The following is a 27,397-nucleotide window of genomic DNA, read 5'->3' on the forward strand; positions in this document are numbered from 1 at the left end:
TGAAACATATCAAAATTCATATTTACATTTGCTAATATACAGTATGTGTGATTCATCTTTAGAAACCTGTAACACATTCAAAACTGACCTCCATAGTTTTAATTACAGATTGGCCCATCTCATGACGGTAGTATCCGACTCCATTTACTGTCATGTTCACTGTCAACTTCCCGGTCACAGGTTTCCCAAACGTATACCTGTATAGTCAACAAGTAAAGAATATGTTCTTACCTTCAATAGAATAAATGTTAGATGAATTAAAAGGATTAGAATAATACAAATCTAGGCTAAAAATGGAATGGAATCAAGGCTTTAATCCATCTTTCTATTCTAACGATGATATAATACTGCATTAAAAGCGACTCACCGAGCTCGTACAGTGGCTTGCTCACATGAGCTGAGATCACGAATGTAAGGTGGCGGATCAATCACTAACTCATATTTAGGCGTCACTGTGAGAGATGAGAGAGAACTTTGTTGTTTTTGTACCTTTTATCATCATCATTGCTCTTCCTGGCACACAAATATACCATTTTTACCGCAGTAATTAAGGCATTCTGTTAAGAAAAACCTAAAGTTTGCAAAATCAAGTTCACCACTAAAACACCTAGTAAGCAAACAAATGAATTCCTATCATTCACTTCCAGCTCCCGTGTCCTCACCATATTTTTGCACCTCAAATGACTTGTTATAGGTGTGACCCTGGACCTCCACAAAGACTAACCACTCTCCAAACACAGGCTGGTCCGAAAGAGGGAAACTCATGTTTGCAACCCCTACGGAAGAAAGGACACGTGTTAACACATGCAGCGTCGGAATGCTTTCACTTATGATCCATTTCACCATAAACGCTGATGACAATTATGATGAGGTCATAATGTTATTTCGAGCAAAAAAATAAAGCCTCACCACAGCAGACAAAGTTAAGATCTTTCCACTGAACCATCCTGGATCCTCTTGGATCCTAAAATGAAAAACCAGTAAAAATGTATATATGACATGATATTTTTTCTGATAATTATGGTTTTAAAAAGGGTCTTACATTAAGCAGACTTAATTACACAATTAAGAGCCGTGCACTTGCAAAATACAGCAAATTGTTTATTCAAGCGATGCGAATAGATGAGAAGAGAAGATTGTCTCTTTCATGTTGTTTATCTTTGCACTGTTTCTGACAGCGCCCTGTTATCTAGGTGAGTTGTCCTGACTTCTACTCTCTAATTTCCCACCAGGCTGGGAGTTCAAATTGCCACTGTCCTCTCTCTGCCAACACTGGGTGGTCCTCCCAGCTTCAACTCACCAAAACATATGCATCCATCTGTGGGACAAAACCAAAAGGAGAAATACATATCAGATGTTATTTACACCAAACATGTTAACAAGTAGGACTATTTTCATATCCGACACGCTATCCTGGGTGAGCGACGACCGAGACACACTACACTGCATCTGAACCACTAATTCAGACCAACCTGTTGTCCATTAAAGATGGACAATAGGGTGGATCACAAAATAATGGTGTAAAAAAAATGTTTTTCAAATTTTGCCAGATCGAATTTTGCCTTCTTCTTAATGATATTTTGAACATCTGTACCAAAAAAGTGGACCAATATAACATCTGTTAAGGGTGGCACACTATTTCACAATTTTTTATTGCTCTACCACAAAATGCGTAACTTTTACAGATATCAGAAGCTTTAACAAGATAAAGGTAAGCATGGTCATTAATAGCGTTTCCTTGTATTTATAGTAAAGGAGTAAAAACATTAGAACAATTCAAACACTATTCCTGAAAATAGAAAAAAGGTCAACGTTGTGAAAAAGTGTGGCACACCCCTAAATGTGCAGCAATTGACTCTATTGACTATAGTACAGATGCTTACAATGTGAATAAGGCGAAAAGCAATCTGGCAAAATTTTGTGAAAATTAATTTCGTGACTCAACCTAATGGACAAACAAACTTTGTCAATCAATGTGCCCTGATATTTACCATTAAAAAAACAAAACAAAAACAGAAAATCTATGTAAAATAACATTTCCCCCAAAATAGATTACACCTACAATACTCTAATGTTTGTGTCAGTTTATGTTATCGTTGTGTAAAGTTTAGAAATGGAGCATGAGTGACTTTACATGAATTCATGATTACCTTTTCATTCACCGGCTTCATATCTGGGGTGACTGTGTAAACATTGATGAGCACTGAAGACAAAAAGAAACGCATTGTAAAGAACACAGACATTTAACACAACATGTGATCAATTTCAAAATCAGTTTTCTGCATTGAATGTGTCGATAACGTCTAACAATGGCCTTCACATTTAAAAACAAACAAAGAGAGCTGTGGTTCACTAGGTTTCTGTGGGATTTCCTGATTAACTACCAGGTGCACTATGAGGGAACCTTTATGTTTGGGTTTGTAGATGGGTTTGTCGGTCTGGATGAAGACAGCTGTGCCCTTGCTCTCCACGGTAACTGTCGTGTAGTTGTGGAAAATGTGGCCTCCCTCTGTGAGGTGACGGTTGCCCCAGACCTTCAGGTGGGCCTGGCCTCTTAGCCCAGAGGGAACCTGGAGATAACAAAGACACACAACCACAGTCACACACTAACAGGGAAAAATGACATTTGGGCCTGTACTACGAAGCTGGGTAAGTATATCGGGGATATTTCTCCGTTAACTGGCTTCACCTAACCAAAGCTTCCTCCCACAGAGAGCAGCTGTGCTACGAAGCAGGATATAAACACGTTCAGTTAATACAGGTGATTTCAGACAGCCTACGTGCACGCTCCTCTGACAGGGGTGAAGATTGTAGCATCTGACCAATCACAAACACCGACAAACTGTGTAAAGGAAGTGTCAAACTCAAAGCCCGGGGGCCAAATCCGGCCCTGTAGAGCATCCAATTCGGCCCGCAGAATTGTATGCTAATTATGTAAATTACCAAATAATCCAGTTGTAGATATCTAAAATTCACCAATTTAACAAAACTCTACAATATCTTTTCGGGCTTGCAGTTTTCCTTTGTTTATTTCACATTAAAGGCAGGGTAGATCATTTTTTAAAAACTAGCATGATTTTGAAAGTAGCATCCTCATGGTGCTGCGCTTTTATCCGCCTCCTCCCATCTGTGCTCCCGCTAAAGCCACGCCCCTCACTCACATGCCCGACGAGTGCCAGTGCTCCAATAGCAGACCTAAGCTCATCGCTTGTGTTGTGTAGAAACTTCATCGTCTCATCTCTCATTCAGCGGTAAGTAAACACTAAACTTTATCATTATGTATGTTAAAAAACTCTGTTTTAACGCTTTGAGTGTTGGCTTGTGCACGTGAGGGGTCGAGAATGAGCAGAGAGACAGGGAGACGTGATTGGTTAATAAAAACGAACCGTCGTTTTTCGTTGGTCGAAGTTTTTACAGGCTTACAGCTGCTAGAGATGACACAATTTCTTCGTTCCTTTTTCAGAGCACATAAGATCTTAATTTCTGTCCAGAAAAAAAGACAATTTCAACCAAAAACTTAAAAAGTGTATCTGGAGGAAATTACCTACCCTACCTTTAATGCAGTAATATTTATTTGCGAAGTGTGGAAATAACTGTACATTTTTTTAAACGAATCTTGCCATTTCTCACAAACAATTCCACAAAATTCTTCTAAAATACAAAAACGTTGGTTATACAATTAAGAATTTTTTATGTGAATATTCAGCAGGGACTGACGTTAAAATTGTTATTTTTTCCCACCGAAAATTGAGATTAAATTGGTCCATATTTGGCCCCTGAACTAATATAAGTTGGTGTAGAGCAACTTACGTCACAATTGAAGCATAATTCTTAAAAAATATGAAGAAATAAAATCCATAATTCAGACCAAAAACAACACTGTTGCTAAGGAAAAAGCAGGAAGAAAGGAACACAGGAAGTCACTGTTAATATGTAAAAGCATGAGATTATACAATATTGATCCATGGGATGATAAAAAAGCGCTCTTATCAGCCAGTTTCACTTTATTAAGGCACAGACGGTTTTGTATTCAGGTATTAATCCTCAATTTATCACACACTACTGGGATGAGAGTGCATTGTTTCACTGTAGTACAGTATGTTGCTGCTGAGACTGTCAGCGTCACTATTGCGCATGTATGAAGGAATGAAAGAATGAATGATCCGTCCGCAATACAGAGAGTTCCCGACTCAGGCTTCATCTGATGTAATCCTATATCTTTCAAAAGGATGTCATCGGTAAATAAAAAGATTGCATTTATCCATTCATAATCTTTCATTCCTCAGCACAGCTGTCAGATCTGCACCAACCAGGATCTTCTAACAATGGGCAGGTCATTTACCAAGAGAAATGATTGGTCAGAAGGCGGGACTTTTGTACTCGCTCAGATCTTATCCATTTCATAACCTGGTCCCGACCAGGCTAGGTGTTCAGCCTGAGTTACCATGGTGATTTAGCCCGGTAACACATTAGCCAGCGTTGTAGTACACCCCACCCTGAATAGTTAGTGCGCAAACAGAAAATCCAACTATGTAGTACAGGTACCTCGAATTTACATCTATATTGCAATGTTAGATGAAGACGGTATGCTACAAATCAGTGCACTACAGGAACCAGTGCAGTGGATACAGAAGGAAGAAAAAGGAGGGAAAACAAAGAGGCTATGACTTGTACGGCTATGAATGGAGACGTGCATGCTAGATTGATCTATTCCAGCCTGCAGGCGCAGCGGAGCCTACATGCACGTCAACAGCTGTTGCACATTAGAGTGAGGCTGTTACCTTCTTCCCAATGAATGAATGGACAGAGACAGATGTGGCATTGGAAATGATGTTAGTGTTGATTTGCATGTTGCCTGGGGAATGTGCACATAATAGATGGGGAGGGGTCTCTGACTACCATGTATGCAGCTGTCTGTCACCACTACAAAGTGCCATGCATCTCAGACTGAATCAGCATGCATTCACTGTAAAAGGGAAACTCACCTTTAGCTTGATGGTGCCTTTGTCTAAAGCAGGGAAAAGCAGAATAAGTTTATCTTAATATTGCATTATTTCATATACAGAATGGTCAAGGAGCTTCCAGTTACAGTTGACACATATTTATAAAAAAAAAAAAAAAAAAAAAAAAAGAAGCTGCATTAATTTCAAAACTTTCTCTTCAAGGTCTCTCCATTCTTCCATCATTTTAAATCATCACCAATGCCCTCCATGTGCAATAAAATACACAACATGGATCCAATGTTGTACACGGTGCACATTAATATACAGTGCTTTGAAGATGATGGAGACGAGGAGAACAGAAGAGATCCAAAACAAAAAAAAATGGAGAGATTTAGTATAGGAAAATAAAACTGTCCGCACACCATCTAAACTAAATATATCATGCTGCTTCTGGAAATCGTCATCAGAGTGGTTCACCCTGGATAAGCAACAAAAGAGACGCATTCGCCAATAAACAGTATCATACAGTTATGCAGGAGTCAGTCAGGCTTAGGTTTGTCGTATGATTAAGAGCATCTTGAATTTCAAATCCTCTAAATCAGTGATTCTCAACTGGTGGGTCGGGATCAAAAAGTGGGTCGCGGACCTGTACTGGGTGGGTCGCGGACAGCTGGTCAAAAATAAATAAATACCTAATGTATGTCTCTCATGTTGGACTTGCCTTTTATTTTGAAAGAAATATTTGTTTTGACAGGCATGCTGTGAAATGCATGTTGCACAGGAAAATATATGGATTTAGGTTTTAAAAAAAGGATTATTTATGTGTGCTTTCAACAGCTATTTTTGAAAAACTAAATTTGGTTGGTTGAATTAAAAAAAAAAAAAAAGTATGTCACGATTTATAGACTGTGGCAAAATGTGGGTCCCAAGGTGAGACCAGTTGAGAACCCCTGCTCTAAATAAAGGACGCAAATCTCTTTTTCTACTTGTCGGTGCGACTTTTCTTTTGAAGGTCATGCAGTATGTAGTTGTAAACTAATGTTGGTGATTTTTGTTCTCACCGAGCACAGATCCGTGACTGTTGGCAACAATTTGCCCTTTCATCGACAGCTGCACCTGGACGCGCGTTTCTGCTTTCACGTTGAAGATGGTTACGCTCACACTCTCCTCAACACCCGCACGAAACAAAGATGGTGCGGCAACCAGGTAACCCCTGAGAGGAGGTGAGATAAACAGAGGGTGGAAGTTACAGAGAAGAATCAAAAAGAAATAAATAAAGAGATTCTCTTTGGGTCAATGACGTGACGCATACATTCTCTGTACGATTGTATTTCTATCAGCTAAAAAAAAGGTTTATAAAAAGATACCAGAAGTGTAGTGCCTTAGTTTAGATGCACTCTATTTGAATCTTTTAAAAAACATTACCTACTGTATCTGTATGTAATTCATTCTGTTATTCAAAATGTCAAAATATTATAATAAGTGACTGTTTGGCCATAAACATTGTGTCAAAAAAATCTTTAAAATTACCCTTAATTAGGCCTGGGCATTGGCGCGATATATCGAAATTCAGAATATATCGAGTTTTCTATTTTGGCGATATAGAAAATATGTATTTTAGATGTATAGCTTTTTTTGGATTAAAATACTCGTTTTAGGAGTCGCTGCTTCTGCTACTTGCTGAGTGACACGCCCCTAAACAAGCCACACTTCAGAACTCACTCACACGTGCTGTCCCTTATAGGAAAAAAAAGGCAAAGGTATTGTGCACATATTGTGCACCTGTTTGTTATGAAATCTGCCTGTGTGGCATTTTGCATCAGCAAATTTAACCAAGAACTATCTTTTTATGAAGACTTTATTGAGTTAAAAATATCAAGATTTATATCTTGTATCATCATTTTGGGAAAAAATAATTGAGATATGAGTTTTGGTCCTACTATTAATCTATTTAAATGGATTTTCTGCCCTACTTAGCATGATTTTCTAAGTTTTTTGTAGTTCTGTAAAAAATGTCAAAGTATTTCTACTTTCATTTCCATTATAACAATTACATAAACATTGGGCCTTTTAATGAAGTGATTGAGCATTTGAGGCTGGATTTGTCAGCTTTAGCCCAATGGGAACCAGTCCAGGGGTGTAGCTTTTCTTGCACCTTGATGTAAGCTTGAGCACCCTGCAACCGTCATCATGATGAGCACATATTTAAAAAAAAAAATAGTCTTAATTCCTGTTTTCCAATTACTAAACAATTGATTTGGGTTTAAAGAGAAGTTTGGATTTACTACTTTCATCCACTTCTTCTTCTATCTTACTTTTTTCGGTAAAAAGCAATATATCTGATATCTGATGAATAAGGGGTGGACAAAACCTTCTTGAGCGAAAGCCCAAGTGCGTGCATGAAGCAAAATCAGGTGGTTGGTGTTACAGCACCACAGCACTGACGAATCATGAGAACATGCCATGAGAAATAGGGCTCCAGAAGGAGGAAGATAATAGGAGGAAATTGACTGTGCAGGTTTGATCTACACTGAGCTAAAGCAGCTCTGAGACCAGCCTGGATCACGGTGGTGCTGGGCATGCTTATTTCAGTCACATGGCTCAAGCTCTCACTGTTTCCGTCCAACTTTTTCCTCCACTGAGAGCTGAGAGGGATTTGTTCTCTGTGTAGGTGAAGCCTTGGAGAGTCACATGGTTGATGCTGTGTTATTGCTCACAGGTTAACCCAAACTTTAATCTCTTACTTAGCGTATTCAGGCTGTGTTTGGGTCAGACTTAGTGCTTTTCCCTGGAAAACGCTGAAGGGTTTCTTCAAACTCTCCTCAGGTGAGAATTCATGTCTATGGAGCTCAAGTGAAATAATTAGTTTGTGGGAGAGATGAACAGGCGTTAGTGAAAACTCAGGAAGTCAAATACCTACACACGTCTGAGAAACATATGATGAGATAGAGGTGGGCAATATATTGAGATTCAAGATATATTGAGTTTTATATTTTAGCAATATATATGGTTAAAACTCATGTATTAACTTTATTTTTGCTGTGGAATCAACAGTAATGACTATGAAATTCCAACACTGGGAGAACTGCACTAGTTCACTTTACATTTAGCCTTTTTTTCCATTTACCCATGTTTCCTGTTTGCAATTTTTTTTATATATTTTTTAAATATCTCGGGAAAAAAAGGTTTGCACAAGTTTACCTTTTCTTATTTTTCAGTGGCTTTACCATCATTATGTTGACTGTGTTACAAATTAATGTTCCCTATTTTAATTTAGTAGTGTTTTGCCTCTTCGTCTTGGATCATATTCTGGCTTTTGTTCATGTACTAGGGGTGTCCCTAGCCGATTTTGATATCGGAAATCAGTCCAGTCAGATCAGCATCTAAAATATCCGATTTAAGACTTCGCTGATATCTGTATCGTATTAGAAGTGAAAAAGTTCATGTACAGTATATAACCTGCGTATATCAACGTTCTTATCTCTGCTTTTTAGAACCCCTAATATCAGTATCGGTCCTAAAAATCCCATATCGGTAGGGCTCTACTATGTATTTTTTTGTTGACTATTAATATAATGCAATTGTTAAAGTTTGGGGATGTAGTTGTGTCATATCTGTTCTGACCTTAAATGATAACACTAGAATATGTAGACCTTAGTCCTTGAAAGTGACAGAATGAGTTGGTTGTCATCAATCACACATCATTAAAAAAAAAAAAAAAAAAAATCACTGATCAAAGCACCTATTCATGGCTTTCCTACCTAGGTGAAAAAAAACGTGTACTTTATTGTATTAAATTTTTCACTAGCATAGTAATACTACAGTAAGAATATATTACAAATATATTGGTTATATATTTTTTAGACACTCTTAACACATTTTAACGTCGTACAAGTACACTTAAATTTGACTATTTTAGCAATTATTAGTACATTCACTTCCAGTTGAATTCATTAACATTTAATTACAATTAAAATATATTTAGTACAAAATGAGTTGTTCCAAAACAGCATGCTTTCATTCAACTAATCATAGACACACTTGAAGTATAATGATGATTAGTGTGGCTTGAAGTACACAAAAGTATGCTACATGTGAGTACACTTAATGCATGTATATTTTCACATGGGTATCACACACAAGCACATGCACTACATGTTAATAATACTTACTGTTTTTCCTGTGCACAACAACTGCTGAGGTTCCAGATGAACAAAGTCCAACAGAGGCTTAAAGCTGTGAATGGAAAGCGCAACATATTGGCTTTATTCAGGATATCTTCTTTACTCTGCCCTCAGGGTGTTTTTTTTTTTTTTTTTTTTTTTTTAAATGAAACCCGAATGTGTCTCTGCGTTAGTCCTCTGCTCTATACGTCCATTTGGAGGCGTTTGAAGAGGGAAAAGTAAGTGAGCAGAAAGTTCATCGGGAGCCAAAGTTTCCCTGTTTGTAAGTTACAACCATCCCTCGTTTCCTATTCTGAGTGTTTCCTTCTTAGTTTAAAGCCTCTCTCTCTCTCTCTCTCTCTCTCTCTCTCTCTCTCTCTCTCTCTCTCTCTCTCTCTCTCTCTCTCTCTCTCTCTCTCTCTCTCTCTCTCTCTCTCTCTCTCTCTCTCTCGTGCCCCGGTTCCGTTCTCTCATATTTCAGTATTACGCTAAATACACTCCTTCCTCTCACTGTCACTGAGGCTGACACAGAGCAAAGCCCAGCCTCTCACATCAGACACACAGAGGGTTTTTATTTATTTATTTATTTATTTTTTCACTCAGGAATCTCTACGTTCACTTTATAAAGTCTTTTTACTTCTTCTCCAGACTGACTGTGAGACAGTTAGTGATATATTTACACACACACACACACAGCACAAATGCGTTATTATTTTCCATCAACAACATTTTCTTTTCTTTTCAAATTATAATACATTGCATTTGTGAGGGAAACCGTGTTAAATGGAAACCAAACCACCAGTTAAACAGAGACACTGGTTTTCATGCTGTAAATGCTTGTGCTGCCACCTAGTGGTGAAGCAGCGTGGATACCGATGTGTCTCTAATGTAGTGTGGGACAAAATACCGCGATATAAAAACGTCATAAGGTATATATAGTTGATGGTACAGGTAGTATCGCGATATGTGGTATCTATTGAATTGTTCACTTTTTCAGACTGTTATTGCACCTATACACCCTGATTGAAAATGTATATGTATTATTACTGCAAAAGAGTGACTTATGAAAATGAACATGTCCTCATCTTAAATCTGGGCTGTGTAGATTGTTCTAGTTTGATGTATTAAAAAAAAAAAAAAAAAAAAAAAAGATACTAAATTCATGCAAGTTCACATTTTGGTTTTAATTTCAGACGGGCATGAATTGTTCATCTCTGTTTTTTTGCGTTCTATTTAGAGTTTAAATAGGAAAAAATGATACATTGGCCTTATTTATGATCATTGTTCCATTTTACATTTGACATTCACTTGACGTTGAATAGAATTTTCTGACATCTAAAGTCTGATTAATCATATATTGTTTTTATTGATGGTGATTTTCAAATTCAGTTGTACAATATTCTTATGTTTGAGGTTAAAATGTGTGTAACCCATTGGTTAATATATACATAATGGGTCAGTTTCTCTCATACCTACTGTTGCCGACTATTGTTCTGTTTGAGTAATATCGCTTTATTAAGCCTTCTTTAATATTTCACACAACAAAATTATTAATAAAAGTATGTATGATTGGTGCTGATATTGTATCGGCTCGATATCAGTCAATTCTACAAGGAGACGTAAGCGGTATTGTAGTGGAAGTGAAAATGTTGTATCTGTGCACCCCTAGTTCCAGATGAGCTTAAACACCTGGATTAAATGTGTAATAATACAACCTCAAATGATTTAGAGATTAAACCAAGTGGATGCAATTGATGAGGTAATAAAATAACATTTATTTACATTAAAGCTTTCAGTTCCTGCTTAGAAATAATAAAACTACAAGAAGACATCACATCACTGTTTATCAAATTGAAATTTTCCTTTTATTTACAGTACAATTGCTTAGAAAAGTTTAAAAATGTGCATTATTTGAATTCAATTCCACAGCCGTGAACAATGTTTTTAACAGTGAGGTCTCTCTGCTTATCAGAAACGATGCTGTGATACAGTTTGCACGTCACTTGTCTTTGTTCTGCCTCAGTGAAAGCAGCTTTAGAGAAAACCACTTGGGCGTCTTGAAGAAGCTCAACTCCAAACTCCTGACAGAGCTCAGATGTAGCGGTCGTACTGAGGGACAAGAGCTGGCCCAGTTTGCTGAGAGGGAAGCGAGAGTTGCGGCTGCTGTATCCGTGGCTGTATATCAGCAGTAGATCACGGCGACACGCTGCCAGGTGACGGTGCAGTGCACACGCCTGCAGGAAGCTCAGCCTGTCAGCCAATCGCAGCAAACGCACAGGGTTTCTCTCCAGAAAGGCTCGGTTGATGGACATAGCGAGTGTGACGGAGGGGCTGCTGCGAAGTCCATCTGGAAGGTTAATGACGTGCCGCATCGCAGGAGGTGAACCTAAAAGAAAACGGTACAAAACAGTCCCAAGATTCAGATTTAGACGTAATACACAACTACACAAAAACACACAAAGAATTTCCAAAAATACACAAAATTACTCAAAAAACATAAAATGACAACAAAGACAGACACAACAACCACTTAAACAAACTAAATGACTACAACCACAACACATTAGAGAACAGCTCTAAAAACAAAATAACAAAAACCAGAGGTGTCCCGATCCGATATCAGCTTAAAAACAAATATCGGATTCAAATTTCCATTTTTTTTTCCCCAATTAATTTTTTATTTATTTTATTCAATTGTGGAAAACTGTAGAAATTATGTTGAAGGTTAAAATGTATGTAACCAATTGGTTAATAATAAATGGGTCAGTTTTTCTCTGTTTGAGTAACATCACTTGATTAAAACTTTTCCAACATTCCACACGACAAAAATAACAATTTTTTTTTATTAAAGAAAAAAAAAGTAATAAAAGTATGTATGATTCATGCTGATTTCGAATCAATATCCGTATCGGTCGATACGCAAGGCTGTAATATCGGTAATATGTCAAAAAAGAAAAAGTTGTATCCGGATTCTGGACATTCCTAACAAAAACACACATAATGACTAAAAACGGACAAAACATCAAAACCACAGAAAAAGACAAAACCCAGCTTTTTCCCCGTGTTAATCAGGGTTCCCACACTTTTTTCACAATGATTTTTCAAAACATTTGACCAAATTACCATGATTTAGTTCTGAACCGCTAAGTTCTATTCGAGACCATGAGAGTGCTAAGAATGAGTGGGCGTTTCCAGTGTAACAGAGGTCTGACAGTGTGCCACGGTTAGTAGTAAAAATGTGGCACAGGGAATTAGGGGTGTCCATCACTTATCTATCATACAGCATCGTACAATAGCACAATTGCCTTTGACACCCATTTTGCAATATTTTTTAAATAACAATGCATCAGCTATTAAATGTTACATTAAACAACTACTAACTAAACGCTACCATGTTTAATTATACGATTACAATTTCAATTAACAGACAATTTTATCCAAAGCGATGTACAACACAATGTATTAGTGTTAAGGGCTTGCTTAACGTCCCATAGTAATAGCGAAGGTTGGATTTTAAACAATAAAATAAAATAGGTTACATTTCCAAAATCATTTTTTAAAATCCCAACACCATTCCAGGAATGTCATGACTGTGGAGACCCTGGTTATTGCTCTGATTGGTCATTATTCTCATTTATTCTGACATGAATGTTGATCATGTGGCCCTCGGATCAGATACAATCACATGTTTGTGGGCCTCACTGTGATATAGTGATATAAGGGCTACCAACGCTGTGATTTTGATCCCCTACGCTGTGATGCATCATACAGTAATAATTGTTGCACACGTGGACACAAAAGGGACACCCAGGCGTGCACGGGTTGTTTTAACTCCATTTTTAATCTGCATAATCGAGAAACAGTCCGATGTTGCCTGTGTGCATCCTCCACTTTGTAAAGGCTCAAACGTACTTGGACGTATACTTCTCCAGGCCAATCAAGTGCAAAACTCAGATTGTATGACTGAGGAGTCCGCTGTATCACACTAAACACTGCTCTGCATGTAGTTTTCAAAGAGACCCGTATTAGATGTAACAGCGATCTGTATTTCACCTGCCTGGTGAAACAGAGCAGGGGAGATGGAGACAAGCTTCTCCAAAACACGACCCAGAAAGTGTACAGGGACTACAGAGAAGTTGCGAAGGATTGTGGGAAATGTAGGATTTTACTGTGAACTACTATGTGGCGGTGCGCTCAAGTACCAAAGCTCTGAGGAGTACGGACAGTCCCCAAGTCCACTCGTTTCACCTGAGAATGTTTGGGACTCAACCCATAGTCACCGTCATCACCTGCCTGTGGTGATCAAACTGTATAATGCATTGCCGTAACCTCACAGCTTGATTGTTGTAAATATCTGGATCATATTTGTATTATTATTAGTATTATCTATCTTACTTTATTTTTTTTACTACTGTAATGTGTGTGTGTATCTAATCCTTATTTTTAACAGTCTTTTTCTTAGAGTAATTATACACTTTTTAACGTTTATTCTTTCGTCTTTGTTTAACGTTTATTCTTTTTATTTGTAATATTTTCTTGAGCGACTATAACAAAAGCAATTTCCCCCAGAGATAAATAAAGGAATTTTGATTCAGATTCTGAAAAATAAACAGTGCGCTTCATAATCTAAACAAAAACAATCAACAAAATAAAGCAATTGAAAAATATCAAATTAATTCAACTTTAGCTTTACTGCACAAAATGTGGCCCTCAAAATGTGGGAAAGAGAGTTTCATCAGGTTTTGAATTTTCAAAATTCCAGGAACAATTCCTGGTGAGAACCTACATACTGTATGTACACTGAGTGTTAACGTGGTGACCAACCCAAGTTGTAAAGCAGAGCGAGAGCCTGGAACTCCTCCTGGTTGGGGTGTGGCTCAGTGTCCTTCGTGTAGAGCTTCAGCAGCCAGCTCAGGTATTCCTGCAGGTGTGTGTCATTGATGCAGGGATCGTAGAGCCGCAGAGGCTCACCACAAAGACGATAAGATGCGTAGATGAGGAAACGGACAGTTTTCTCCAGGACGGCCACACATTCGGCTCCAGACACCCTCTGAATGATCATGTCCTGCTTCACCCCACGCAGTCGATCAAATACAAAGCTATACACCTGGAAGAACACATCAAATGATTGATTAATGATGTGTATATGTTTAGAGTTGTATCTGCATTGAAAGAAAACAAATAATTCATTCTTTTGACATAATGACTATTAAAGTTCTTCATAACCTTGGTAAATTATAGTCATGTCATATTTCACTCAAGAGTCAAACAATTTTGCAGCAAAGAAAACAGTGAAAATTGGAAAACTAATCCAGAACTTCTAGTTCAGTCATTCCAGGGTGTTTTTTTGTTGCAATATTTTAGAAATGGCCAAATGAGATGACATAGTTCGTAATCTCCAGACTATTTTCATTATACATGGAATGTGAAATGGAATGGAATGAGGAAAAGACTCCCTGTTGATTTAGTCGACAGCAGCCTTTTCACTGGTGGTCCTTAAGAGACACCTAGTGGTCCGTGGTCACCTTATTGGGCAAATGTAGTTTCTCAAACTATTTGCAATCGACTCCAAAACCGTGTAAATTCTTTGGCAAAATAAAAATGGTGTCAGTAATGACCCTGAGGGTAATAGTTTTACAGCTGTTTTGCAACACCGCCTAGTATCTTCTGTCAAAAATGATAAGTAACCGGGAATGGATCAGTGGTTCAAGACGGTGTCAGTTAAAAAGGAAAATAAATGGAAACTCCAACACAACAAGAAAAGTGCATCATCCTGATGCATTGCATTCCAAATCCCTCAAATGTGGATTATTTAGGAGGAGCTCAAACCACTGTTCTGTGCTTTGATTCACAAGCAAACAAGGCCATAAAACCTTCTCAACTCAAACAACATTTTAACACAATGCTACTGTATATATTAGTTATACGATTAAAACAATTATGTAATGCATGAATTTTTAATACACTGTTGGAATAGCAAACAGATCTGGATTAGAATATTTGTCAAGTTAAAGGTCCGGGACTTTTATTTTTTTGGTTATGAAACAGTTTGAGAAACACTGGTCAACAGGAATTGTTGATGAAAATTGTAGCATTTTTACACTAAAGCTACAAATTGGCTTCGTGTGGTAAAGGCAAATAAAACCATGTCTCAAAGCAGGGAGTTTAATATTAAATGCATCCTAACGTCTTTACACAATTTAACCAAAACCATTTTTTTGGGGGGGGGAGCATGGGGTATTCAGGTGCTTGCAGTAAACGCAATGCATTTCCTGTGGATCCCTGTGTCAAACTCATGGCCCAGGGGCCAAATCTGGCCCTTTGGGGCATCCAGTTCGGCCCACAGGAGAAAGTAAAAATGACAAATGAAATGAAACTCAACAATATATGCAGGTGCTTACAGTTTTCCTGGTGCTTATGTCACACGTCATTATTAATGTTAAATTGTTAAAAATATGGACCCAGAGTCTGAAATAAAGATATAAAAAAAATAATATTTCCCTCAATTCAATAAAAAATGGTCACAATCTGGGAAAATTTAAGGTGTAGATCCTGTTGGGACTGATATCTGTCATTTATTAATTGAATATAGTATAAGTAATATATTTAATAATATATAATAATATATTTAGTATTTTATGTATACGTAGAAGTGCAAACTAGGGCACAAAAATGTTGAAATTACTTGTTTAACCGCATTAAATCTGTGGCCCTCTTGAGATCAAACTGTTCCATATTTGGCCCCTGGCTCAAACTGAAAAATCTCCTATTCTTACAAAGGTTTTACATTTTCCTCAGAGGTTGCTTAGTGTCAGTGCTATACTCACTTCCGTCCATGGATGGAGATCAGGTGATGCTGCAATATCATCAATAAGGTAACACACAGTAATCAGTAGCACAGCAGGTGGTCGGAGGTTTGCAGGGTTAGTGGAATCTTTCCCAGCGGCTGGTCTGGAGTATTCTTTGACAGCACGCAAAGGGTCTGCTTTTGGTCGTTGGACCTTTTCAGTTCCTGGGAGCATCTCGAAACGGTGAAGGCGCCTCTTGGCTTCCCGGTCCTGTAGTTCACGAGCAGGGCACATGGTCTGACAGATTCCCCTGGGCGCAGTTTCTTCGTCATGCTGTTTATGGTCCTGATTCTCCGCATTCACGCCTGCAACGTCTTCCCCTTGCCACGGATTATTGGTTTTCTGTCTCCAGTTTGCTTCTGATGGTGCTGCAAGTCTCTGAGCGTGAGAGCTTGATATGGGAAACAGGAAACAGGTATGTGGTTTAATGTGAACTGAATGAACATGCAGACAAGCACCGGTAAATAAATACAGTTTATTTACATTTGGTAAACCTTTATCATCCCCTTACCCTTCATAAACAATATTGTATTCAAGACACAATAAACGAAATTACTAATTATTGTTTTTTTTTTTTTCAAATTAAAAGTAATCTGGCATTAACACTCCCAGCAGCTTGTATGGAACTCAAATCTTATTTATGCACTCTGGTTTGCAGGGTTCACCTGTGGTATATCAAATCAAATAAAAAGTTGTTTTTTTTTTTGTTTTTTTTTACAGTTTTCCATCAGCACAAAAGGTAAAGAAAAAATAATATGTAGTCAATTACAAAATGCGAATAAAAAAAACTTATATAGGCTACGAGTAATAAATACAAATGAGATAAATAAACTCTGCTGACAGGTGATACAGTTGTTCATTTTAGTTGTGTTTTACTCTCTAAAAGTAAACACAACTAAACTAAAACTCTCCTGATGTAAAACACTAATTATTCAATTTATGTTTTTTTCTTTTAACCTTTAATGACACAACTGTGTTAAAAATATCCCAGCTCAGACTGTGATCATTCTCAGGTTGAATATGAAAACATAACCTGCCAAAAAGCAGGAAAATAATACTATGGCAACAAGATCTCCTAAACATATCCAGGATTTCCATTATTCCAGCCATGTGGAATAGAGCCCTTCTGACATTACAGTGAGTTATGCTAACAGCTAGGTAGCGCTGTTAGCATGTGTGTCTGTTTATCTGAAAGAACACGTTTTGCGACCCTACCTGACTGTAACCCCTAAGAAATAATGACCTACAAATGAATGAAAATGTTAATTGTTCACCAAAGGTCTATAAAATGTTCAACTTATGCTTACATACGGCGTGGAGCTCTAGGGCGGTTCATTTGTATCTGTCCGGGCTCATCAAACACTAATCTAGAGCCTATCAAATCACCGCCATTGTTTTGGTATAACGTCACTTCCGGGATGGAGGTCGTAGTGCTCATGGGGATTGATTTTCTTGCGCGACGCCGAGTTTATTGATAATAATATGGTAATGTTTTTAGCTTTGAGAATATTTAATGGAAGAAGCATAAATTGTAAGGAGGAAAAAAACAGTAAATTTGGAGTGTTAATAATTTCCCTAAAATTAGTGTAAAACCACAAATGGTGCATATTTATTTTTATTAATTGGAGGCAAATTATTACATTTCCATGTACAGTCCTCAGTGACATCACAACAGCTTGATAAAATGAAATTAAAACAGCTTTGCTCTGGATTGGTGGTGGCTCGAAAGCGTCCCCTTGTGTTAAAATCTAGTTACATCAAGTAGGTATGATTTCAAATGGAAATCGATTAACTATTCACTGTGAGCAACTAGGCTAATTTAACAAATACACGTTTCAAACAAATAGGGTAGCATTTCATAATGAAATAAACAGGCTTTCCAAGGTTATACGATTTATTGTTAGGAAGCATTGTTACAACAAAGAAATAATCTTATAGTTTAGTCTTAAAATAAAATACATTTTCTAACATGTGTAAATCAGTTGAATTGTCTGTTTTAAGGAGCTAACTCAAAGTTTTCCAACCTTGAGATCATGACCCCGAAAAAAGTATTCTATATTTTCACTTCCTTAAATAAAATGCAGTATGAAAATATCTGAGCTGGTGCATCTTGTCACTTTGTGCACTAATCATGGCTATTTTGTATTTGTAACACAGTATAACAAACATGATTAAAAAACTAATTCTAGGGAAGAAATGTCTCTGGGGTCATCAGAAATGTGTGATATAAAATGGGGTCACGACCCCAAAATGGTTGTGAACCACTGGGCTAATGTATGCTTGACTGTGAGTGTTATTTGTTGAGTATAGGTCTAGAATGCTGACGACAAGGTAGGTTGACTCAAACTAGAGCCAATTCCGATCAATCCTTTTTCAGATTACATGACATGAAAGTCAGGTGCAAAAAAAATAAATAAACAGAATCTGTATCTTTTAAACATTTATTTATCTAGATTAGATCACAACTTTAATCAAATTAGAAAATAGGCATGGAAACATAGAAAATACAAAAACACACAAACAATAGGAAGAGAACAAAGTGCATGCAGGAGGACACCCGTCACTGTTTAAGGCTGTAGAGCTCGTGAGATCGTGCATCACCGAGCTGCTCTTCCTCAGCGGCCTGCTGTACGAGTATGGACTGACGACACACCAGTGAGGACAGCTCCAGCAGCTCTGAAAATGCACTGAAACACAGAGGATCTACAGTAAATATACAGTATAATATGATAGATCAACCATGTGTACACTACACACACACACACACAGGTTTGTTTGCGTGAGTTTGTGCAGACCCTGAAAGCTGCTGACTGATGTTCTTGGATGTGGTCTTTAAGTCTCTGAGGCACTGCAGTGATGTGCTGTTTTCCATATGATCTCCCTTTATGCACTCCAACAGCAAACTCTCACTCTCCTTCAGGCAGGACTCGGCTTTGTCTGAAACATAAAGAGATTTAAATAAGTGGCGTTGAACCTTTCTCCAAAAGGACATTTAATATCTTAAGTCAACAAACACACACTGAGTAAGTTTGTAGGAAAAATAATGAAATCAATAGGTATTCTGAGTCCATCCATTTGTTAATCCCTCTTGTATGATAACTCTATATTATAGTTTATTTTCCCATAGCTTATCTGTTGTAATATGGCTTGGGGCAAAAGCTGTTAAACTTATTTAAACAAGGTTTTGCTAAGAATGTTGGATTCCTCTGACAGTTTGTCTTCATCGGGTCCCCTGTTTAGAAAATACAATGTTTTGTCCATTTTCAATGTTAACATTTACAGAAATTGTTTATTCGTGTATACTGTAGGTATGTATACCAAATGCATTCTGTAATTTCTTTAGATATTCCTCCAATTTTTCACAATTATTCAACAAGACATTAAAGGCCCCATCACTTTGGAATAATTCACCTCAGACTCTGGAATCTATATCCACTTTGTATTGTATAATAGTACGGTTTGTAAATATTATGAACTGTATTGTTTTATGCTTTTTGTACAGTGTTTTGTAATTGTCTGTCTTGGAGACTGCAGATGGAAATTAGCTCCAACAGCTAAAATCTGGTACAAAGCATCTTTTCATATGCTGATTAATGCTCATGTACTGTACATGCTCCCTGTCAAATAAAAACTACATTAAATTAAATTTGAACTCCTTTAAAAAACATTTACAGATGTTAATTTTTGGGAAAGTGTAATTTTTTGTATTCATCGGTTGCTTTGCATGTTGTATGTAAATTGATTACTTGTCGTTGGAATTGGTGAGGTGGCTTAATAAGACCCTGTGGTCTTCTTAACCTCTACCAGCACAGTTATGTTATAAATGTTTGATGGATTTTCTTATTTATTTTGTATGTGCCACTGTAAACAATGAATAAATATATACAAATTATAAAATGTCTGAATCATTGCTTTCAAATATAATCCCATACATTTATCCACAGTAAAACAATCATTTTGTTTAGAAAAGGGCTATCCACCTTAGTCCTGGAGGGCTGCAATCCAGCCAGGTTTTTTTTTTTTTTTTTTGCATCCTCCCAAGGGATCACCATAGTTACCAGGCTTTCTGTTGAGCGTGATGACACCATCACATTCAGTTGTGTTAGAGAAGGGAGCAATGTAAACATGCAGGATTTCAGCCCTCCAGGACCGAGTTTGTACCTTCCTGACTTATAAGAACAGAAATACCAACCTAAGAATTCACTTCTGTCCTCATCAATGTAGTAATTCTTGACAGGCAGCTCATGTCGAGTGGTGTCGATAGCGCTGGAAAACGACTTGTAGTCATTTGTAAACTGCTTTGCAGCGTCTGCGACAGGAGCCAGTGAAGAAATCTGTGGGAACAAAAGCCAGATGTAATGTAGCGTGAAGCCACCATGTAATAATACTACTAACATAATAGTAAAGAAATGCAGAAATGTTAATTCCAACATTCAAATCTGCATATAGAAATGTACATGTTTGTAATCCTAAACATCTGTTGCTGATCGATTTACTTAACTGTCCTTGTTCTTTTTCTCATCACTTCCTCCAAAAAATATACACCTTTAAATATATTGCAGTTCATTTAATTGGACAAATGTGTCCTCCAATGGCTGTTATAGATGCGTGTTGATGTCATCTTATTTCAGTTTGATTACACACCTGTACATCCAGCAGCTCCTGAATCAGCCTTTTCTTTTCTGCAAGAAGGTACCGCTGCTTCTTCTCTTTAACCTCATTATGCAGCATCTCCTCGTCTTCAATCACCTGCAGAATCTTTGCCTCAGCGTCAGCCTTGAACTTTGCGGTATTGCTCTGCATCTGCAATAAAAAGCACAACACTTTTCATCATCTAAGATAACGATCAACAGGCATAAATAATCATTAACTTGTTCTAATATCTTCTGTTTCCACGTGTGTTAGACCAGTCTTTCGGAAATGGGGGTACGTACGCAATGGCACTACATGGGGTAAAATTAACAAATCAAAGCATTAAAAATATGGGGTTTTATTATGTTTATTTTTAGTTAAAAATTATAATTTGCCAGCAACTCACAAAACAACAACAAAAACACAAAATAAGAGAAAAATACATACTATTATTAACAACACAAAACAACAACAAAGACACACAATAACTGAGAAAAAAATACACACGATCGCTACAAAATAACCAAACAACACCAAAAACACACACACACAAAGAGAATACAACATCCCCCGTCAAAAAATAACTCCATCAAGGTATTGATACCCTGAAGCCATACACCTAATTTGGTTATCCTATCTTTTCTGAGAAAAAGCTGTCCACTTTAACTCAGTCGCACGGAGCTCAAACCTATATCCTCCTTCCACTTATATATAAGATAATAACAAGACACAAAAACAACAACAAAATACACAAAATGACACCAAAAACACACAAAATGATGCAAAATGATAGAAATGATCTTGATTAGAACATGAAGTGAAAATACATAAACTATAGAAAATAAATCAGTTTAGGAGGCACTAAATACTGTTTCATTCCATTTATTTACAAAATGTTAATTCCGTCATTATACTCTCTAGTTGTTTTTTCACTGAGTTCTGAGCAAAATGTTCTAGTCGGACAAAGGGGGTACTTACTAAAAGTAAGAGAAAGGGGGTACTTGAGTAGAAACCATTTGAGAACCACTGTGTTAGACCAACTAACCTGAGCTGTGAGATAGGCCAGCAGGAACGTTTGCCGCTCGACGTCTTTCTTCTCATTCTCTGGACTTCTCTCAGATTCCACAGCATTCTCCATCACTGTTTTTTCTGCAAAAGTCAGAATAAGATACTATTTTCTTTTTTTTAATTCAAGCGCAATATAAAACACACATATCTTCATTCGATTCACCTTTAATTACAGAAAGATCAAAATCTGGTCGAAAGCAGTGACCATCTGAAAAAGTCGACTGAAGAACACTCTTTCCAAGAAGAGAAGGTTCTGACTGTCGGGACATGGAGGCTACAGAGAGAAATCCAATATGAAAACTGTTAATGTTTATAATCATGTTAACAGACATTAACTCTACAGTTATGGTTAGGTGAAGTACTTACATGTAGCATGAGCCTGTGGAGCTACTGAGCGTCTTGGAGAAATGCCTACTTTGAGTTTGACACTACTTGGTTTTGGTGAGGAAGGTCTCAGAGGCCCAGTGACAGAGTCATTGGTCAGCGAGTTACTCTGGTCACATTTAAAGGAACACAGATACATACAATACCTCATATCAAAAGATTGAGTTAAAACACCTTCAATTGTTGTTGTATATCAAAATTGTGAAAGCAAAGACATGTATACACTAAACAACTTCCACAAGAGAAACTTGCTTTGTGTCAAAAAAAAAAACAGAAGAAGAAAGAAAAACTGCATTACCTTTGAAAGTGAGCTGGTCTTCTTCATGGCCTGCATGTATCGAGATTTAACAAAAGTTCCCATCGCTAAAAATAAAAGAGAATTCCATTTAAATGAATTAAAACAACAGAAGAATTTAAGGCTACTGTATGAACATTAATATTTTACCGCGGTGACAAGATTTAACATTTTATGCACAAAACTAAAGAAACTTTTAGCAACTCGTTGGTACCGTGGGTAGCATCGCTGGCTCATACCAGACGTAAACTATTTAATTGCATTTTTTATTTATCTTTTTTTCTTATTGATAGTAGACTGTTATTACTTAATAACATACATGGGACATAACGGCATGTGGCCCTCGGTCAAATAGTCAATCATGCACAAAATACCTGCAAGTAACACCCAAAACAACAGAAGAATACGTAAAACGTAAACAAAATGACAGAAAAAGTAAATACACAAAGGGCCTATACTACGAAGCTAGCTAATTATATCCTGGATTTATCTCCGTTAGCGGGCTTCACCTCACCAAACACTGTCCGTCGGACAGAAGCCGTCCTACGAATCTCGATTACAACTCGTTAAGTTAAGCGGGGCGACTTCAGCCTGACTACGTGCGCGCTCTTGTGTCAGAGGAGGGGATTACAGCGTCAGACCAATCACAATCACTGATAAACTGGAGAACAATTTACATCACAATTAAGGAATAATCCTTTAAAAATGTCCATCCATTTTTTTCCACTAATCCATTGCGGAGTCGTGGGGGCAGCATCCTTAGCAGGGAGGCCCTGACGACCCTCTCCCCGGCCACTTCATCCAGCTCTTCCGGGTTGATCCCGAGGCGTTCCCAGGCCAGCCGAGAGACATAGCCTCTCCAGCATGTCCTGGGTCTTCCTCAGGGTCTCTTTCCCGGGGGACGTGCCCTCAACGCCTCATTAGGGAGGCGTTCAGGGGGCATCCTAATTAGGTGTCCGAGCCACCTCATCTGGCTCTTCTCAATGCGGAGGAGCAGCAGCTCTACTCTGAGCCCCGCCTGGATGACTGATCTTTAAAAATATGAAGAATTAAAATCTGTAATTAGGACCAAAAACAACACTGGTGCTGCAGAAAAAGCAGCAAGGAATGAATGCAGGAATTGATGAGTGTTAATGATTAAATTAGTGAGATTATAAACGGAGAATAAACTGACACTCTGATGAGTTTCACTTTCTCTTTTACCCTACATCATAAGGTAAAATATATTTATATTTTATATTATCTTACAGGACTGAGGCTCTCAGCGTCACCACAGAATACATGAATGAATGAATCAGATCCACAGAGACGTGTTCACAGAATGATCCTCTTTTTATCGGAGAGCTCATTTTCTAAGAGAACTGATTGGTCAGGAGGCAGCGCTTCAATACTCTTCATATCCTAGCCAGAACAAAACCTGGTCCCCACAATGTTAGGTGTTCAGCCTAAGTTACCATTTAGCCCCATGAGACATTAGCCAGCTTCGTAGTACAGCACACGCTGATGAAATCCCAGAAGTAAGAGCGATAAGAGGAAATCTAGCTTCGTAGTACAGGCCAAAAAGGACAACAAAAATGACTAAAACACACCCACTCTCACACACACACACACACACAATATGACAGAAAAATAAATAAAAAAAGGGCGAAAAAAAACACAAATTACATAATAAATGCCTTCAAATATAAGCCAAGAAGTAAAATTTTCATAAACATACATAAGTATTTCCATAAATACTTACGTTTTACAGCTTTCTCTCCAGGTGCACTATTAGTGGTTTCAAGAGCATTAGAGCTGCTTTTTGAACTAGAAACAAACAAAAACAGTGTTTTGTCAAATAGAGCAGATGTTGTTTTAAGATTTATTGCTAACATACAACAACAGAAAATGTACTAGAGCAGAAGTCTGACATGCAGATATATTAGTTTATCAGGAGAGGACAGAGTTATAAAACACCGGTTATTATTATTACATATTTGTTGTTTAATCTTTATTCTGAAACGGGTAACCTTTCAAAGAATAAAATACGGAAGTAAATAAAACACCGGGAATTTACCTTTTCCCGTCATTTGATGCATTTTTGAAGTTACTCGGCGCTACTGATTTTCTCGACGCCATGTTGTTTTCAATCTAGCCGCGTGTCCGTCGGTTTTGTACGCCGACGGGAACAAAAAACAAGACTTTCTGTTCCGCCCTGCACTACTATGCAGGGCGGAACAGTTTGCCAGTTTGCCAGTTTGGAAGACTTCCCGATTTCCAAAAGCTAGTACAGCGAGATGTAATTAATATATAATATAGGTACTGATATCAGTGAAATCAAAAGATTATTTAAAATCTTGATTCAATCAGTAAACTTAGATGTTGGTGTTGCTTTCACGTCACCCAACTTTTTCCTACTTAGTTTAAAAAAGAGGAATAAAAAAATAATTAATTAAAAACACTTGTTTGCGTGATGTTAAAGATAAAAATCATAATTAGTGACCATTGTAATCAAATTTAAAAATTAATTTACAAACAGAGAAACACACTGCTCCGACCGGGCTTATTGGACCACTCCTTACAGATAAAACCTTGACAAACAGTGGTTGAAGGGGTAGTATTACAGGTCAGGACAGGAACCACCTTCTGCCTGCACAGTCCTAAATCCTGGACCTAGAGTAGTCCAATCCTGCTTGTTTTAGAAACTGGGTGACAAACATATGGGTGAAGAGATTAACTTTCTACACTCCAATTTATTATGTAAAAGTGGAGCATTTGGAGATAATCTATCAAAATGAGTGTAACATTAATAGATTTATTTTCCTTCACATTTTAAGGAAATATATTTAAGTTATTAAATCATGTTTAAATATGCAGGACACTCGTTTCCATTGCCAAGATCTACCTTTCAATCATTATGTGTCCTTATGTCCATCTGTGTCTTATTTATCCTCTGAACTGCTTTTGATTTTTACTTCATCACATTGAGACTATTCCAGTTCAGAGATTGACAGAAAACATCCTTAATATCCCCTCCTTTGCTGTGTGAGCTTTAAAGTATTAACATAGATGTGTCAAACTTATGGCCTGGGGGCCAAATCCGGCCCCTTTGGAGCATCCAATTCAGCCTGCAGGAGAAAGTAAAAATGACAGGGAAAACTTCAATCATCGTGTAAATTAAACTCAACATTATTGGCAGGGGTTTTCACAGTTTTCCATTCATTTTTAATGTTAAACTGCAGTTGAAAAACATTTCTTACAAAATCCTTACATTTTCCTCAAATTATGACAATAATATGTCCTTAATTAAATAAAAATTCGTCACAAAATATTGGGAATTTAAAGTGAAGATCCTGTTGGGACTGATATCTGTCACCTTTTGCTTGGATACTGTCAGTTTCTTTCATATTTTGTAAGTAGGTTGTAGAAGTGCAAACTATGTATTGAATTGAATATTGAACAATAATATTGAAATTACATATTTTTCCGCATAAAATCTACGGCCCACTTGAGATCAAACTGCTCCGTATTTGGCCACTGAACTAAAATGAGTTTAACACCCGAGGAAATCAGAATCTGAACTGCTGAAAACAATTATTCAGTAGGCATCAGGGTCAGCCAACCCTCTGCTTGTGTTGATCGATTTTTATTTCAGACATAACCCTGCATGCTTCAGTATCAGAGTCAGAATGTAACTATAGGGAGCAGAAAATGCCTAGTTTCTGATGATTTTCAACGAGACAGATTCCTCTGACTTATTCTAAAAACGTATTCCCTTCATCATATCAAAAGAACTAAGAGCAAGTAACAAAAGAATCACCAATACACCTTCTTCTAACAAGATATCCTTGATGCACGTCCCTGCGTGTATTTATCTTCATCCTCTGTGTGATTAGCCGCTTAGCGAGGTCTGCATCTTGCTGTTTAGTGGTGGTTTGTGTGCAGTGGACTTACAGAGTATAATGGTTGCTTATCCCACCTGCCCCAGTTAGTCTCAGACAACGAAAAAGGACAATGGAAAGAGAGAGGGTGTGGTGGAGGAGGGTAAACACTGAGTGGCCACGTGGGATCCACAAGGCACTGTCATACACAAAGAAAGATCCCTCCTGAGTAATGAGCATAAGTCATTTGTAGATGTTCAAAATATTCAAAGATAGATCACATGGTACTGCTAATTTGCTACTTCTCCACCAAGGAGGTCATATTTTAATGATTCATTGTTTTTCAAAAAGATCTCACAAATTGTGACCAAATTTGACCCAAAGGTAGACCTTCTTCAAAGGTGTCAGACTCGTTTTAGTTCAGGGGCCAAATAGCAGTTTAATCTCAAGTGGGCCACAGAATTTGGGGAAATGTATACATTACTTACTAAAAATGTAAGAAACTGACAATATCCAAGCAATGAGTGACAGATATCAGTCCCAACAGGATCTTCACTTTAAATTTCCTAGATTTTGTGACCAAGTTCTCTTTAATTAAGGGAAATATTATGTAAAAATTTTAGGAAAAATGAAGGATTTTTAAGAATTTGTGGTTTTTTTCAACAGTTCAACATTAAAAATGACGGCAATCAATTAAATTCAATTCAACTTTATTTATATAGAGCAAATTACAACAAAGTCATCTCAAAGCACTTAAAAAAAAAAAAAAAAAAAAAATTAAAATAAAGTCCACATGAACAAGCATTTAGCGACAGTGGGAACAAAAAAGTCCCTCCTTTTCAATGCAGTGTGGATGCAGGATAAGATCCAGCCTTTTCTGACCTTACTTTGTTAATTAATTATCATAACGAAGGCTAGACAGTTGGTCCTGGCTCTAAAAGATTGCGTTTGTGTAAGAGTGTATGCGTGCAATCATGTTTGTGTGTGTGGCACGGCTTTGATACACCTACATACCTCCGTTATCGGTCTGTGTAGAGGTTTGTATTATGGCTTTTTCCTCCATCGCTATAATAAACCCTGATGTGCTGCTGTCTATCTCTCAGCACCAGGTAATGCTATGACCAATGGTTTTACTGTGAGACGGATAACTACTGCTAACATTATTGACATGACAGTGCAAGACGTGTCATAAACAGATTGTATA

At 37.4% G+C, this 27,397-nt stretch overlaps 3 protein-coding genes across 3 annotated transcripts in view; all 3 read right to left on the reverse strand.

Annotated features, from left to right (window-relative positions):
- Positions 1-9,598, reverse strand: part of cpamd8 (C3 and PZP like alpha-2-macroglobulin domain containing 8) — a 56,828-nt gene extending 47,230 nt beyond the window's left edge. The window contains 10 exon segments of the mRNA XM_028443542.1: positions 89-197; positions 368-452; positions 663-776; positions 910-964; positions 1,301-1,318; positions 2,151-2,203; positions 2,405-2,570; positions 4,986-5,008; positions 6,005-6,156; positions 9,116-9,598. Coding sequence (XP_028299343.1) covers positions 89-197; positions 368-452; positions 663-776; positions 910-964; positions 1,301-1,318; positions 2,151-2,203; positions 2,405-2,570; positions 4,986-5,008; positions 6,005-6,156; positions 9,116-9,201 — 861 coding nt within the window. The 5' untranslated portion in view covers positions 9,202-9,598.
- Positions 9,599-11,013: 1,415 nt separating this feature from the next.
- sac3d1 (SAC3 domain containing 1) lies at positions 11,014-17,364 on the reverse strand. Its single transcript, XM_028443568.1, has 4 exons — positions 17,262-17,364; positions 15,934-16,345; positions 13,931-14,213; positions 11,014-11,492 (listed from the first exon to the last, which is right to left on the reverse strand). Exons 1-4 carry the CDS (start codon positions 17,288-17,290, stop codon positions 11,014-11,016), a joined length of 1,203 nt encoding a protein of 400 aa, XP_028299369.1. The 5' UTR covers positions 17,291-17,364.
- A 1,017-nt stretch (positions 17,365-18,381) lies between these two features.
- Positions 18,382-24,539, reverse strand: haus8 (HAUS augmin like complex subunit 8). The gene is made up of 10 exons (XM_028443570.1): positions 24,390-24,539; positions 24,075-24,139; positions 22,337-22,401; positions 22,021-22,147; positions 21,818-21,928; positions 21,632-21,735; positions 20,599-20,757; positions 20,147-20,288; positions 18,750-18,891; positions 18,382-18,641 (listed from the first exon to the last, which is right to left on the reverse strand). Exons 1-10 carry the CDS (start codon positions 24,449-24,451, stop codon positions 18,515-18,517), a joined length of 1,104 nt encoding a protein of 367 aa, XP_028299371.1. The 5' UTR covers positions 24,452-24,539; the 3' UTR covers positions 18,382-18,514.
- Between the last annotated feature and the right edge of the window lie 2,858 nt (positions 24,540-27,397).

The sequence above is a fragment of the Gouania willdenowi genome, chromosome 4 (genome assembly GCF_900634775.1).
Source record: "Gouania willdenowi chromosome 4, fGouWil2.1, whole genome shotgun sequence".
Lineage (NCBI taxonomy): Eukaryota > Metazoa > Chordata > Actinopteri > Blenniiformes > Gobiesocidae > Gouania > Gouania willdenowi.

Coding starts and splice junctions, on each gene's coding strand:
- sac3d1 (XM_028443568.1), bottom strand. CDS start 17,290: ATGAACCGCCCTAGAGCTCCACGCCGTAT. Junction 16,346..17,261: donor CCTAGAGCTCCACGCCGTAT/GTAAGCATAAGT, acceptor TCCCATATCAAG/CTCTCACGCTCAGAGACTTG. Junction 14,214..15,933: donor ATCTCCATCCATGGACGGAA/GTGAGTATAGCA, acceptor GTGTTCTTCCAG/GTGTATAGCTTTGTATTTGA.
- haus8 (XM_028443570.1), bottom strand. CDS start 24,451: ATGGCGTCGAGAAAATCAGTAGCGCCGAGTAACTTCAAAAATGCATCA. Junction 21,929..22,020: donor TCCACAGGCTCATGCTACAT/GTAAGTACTTCA, acceptor TTCTCTCTGTAG/CCTCCATGTCCCGACAGTCA. Junction 18,642..18,749: donor ATCAGTCAGCAGCTTTCAGG/GTCTGCACAAAC, acceptor TCTGTGTTTCAG/TGCATTTTCAGAGCTGCTGG.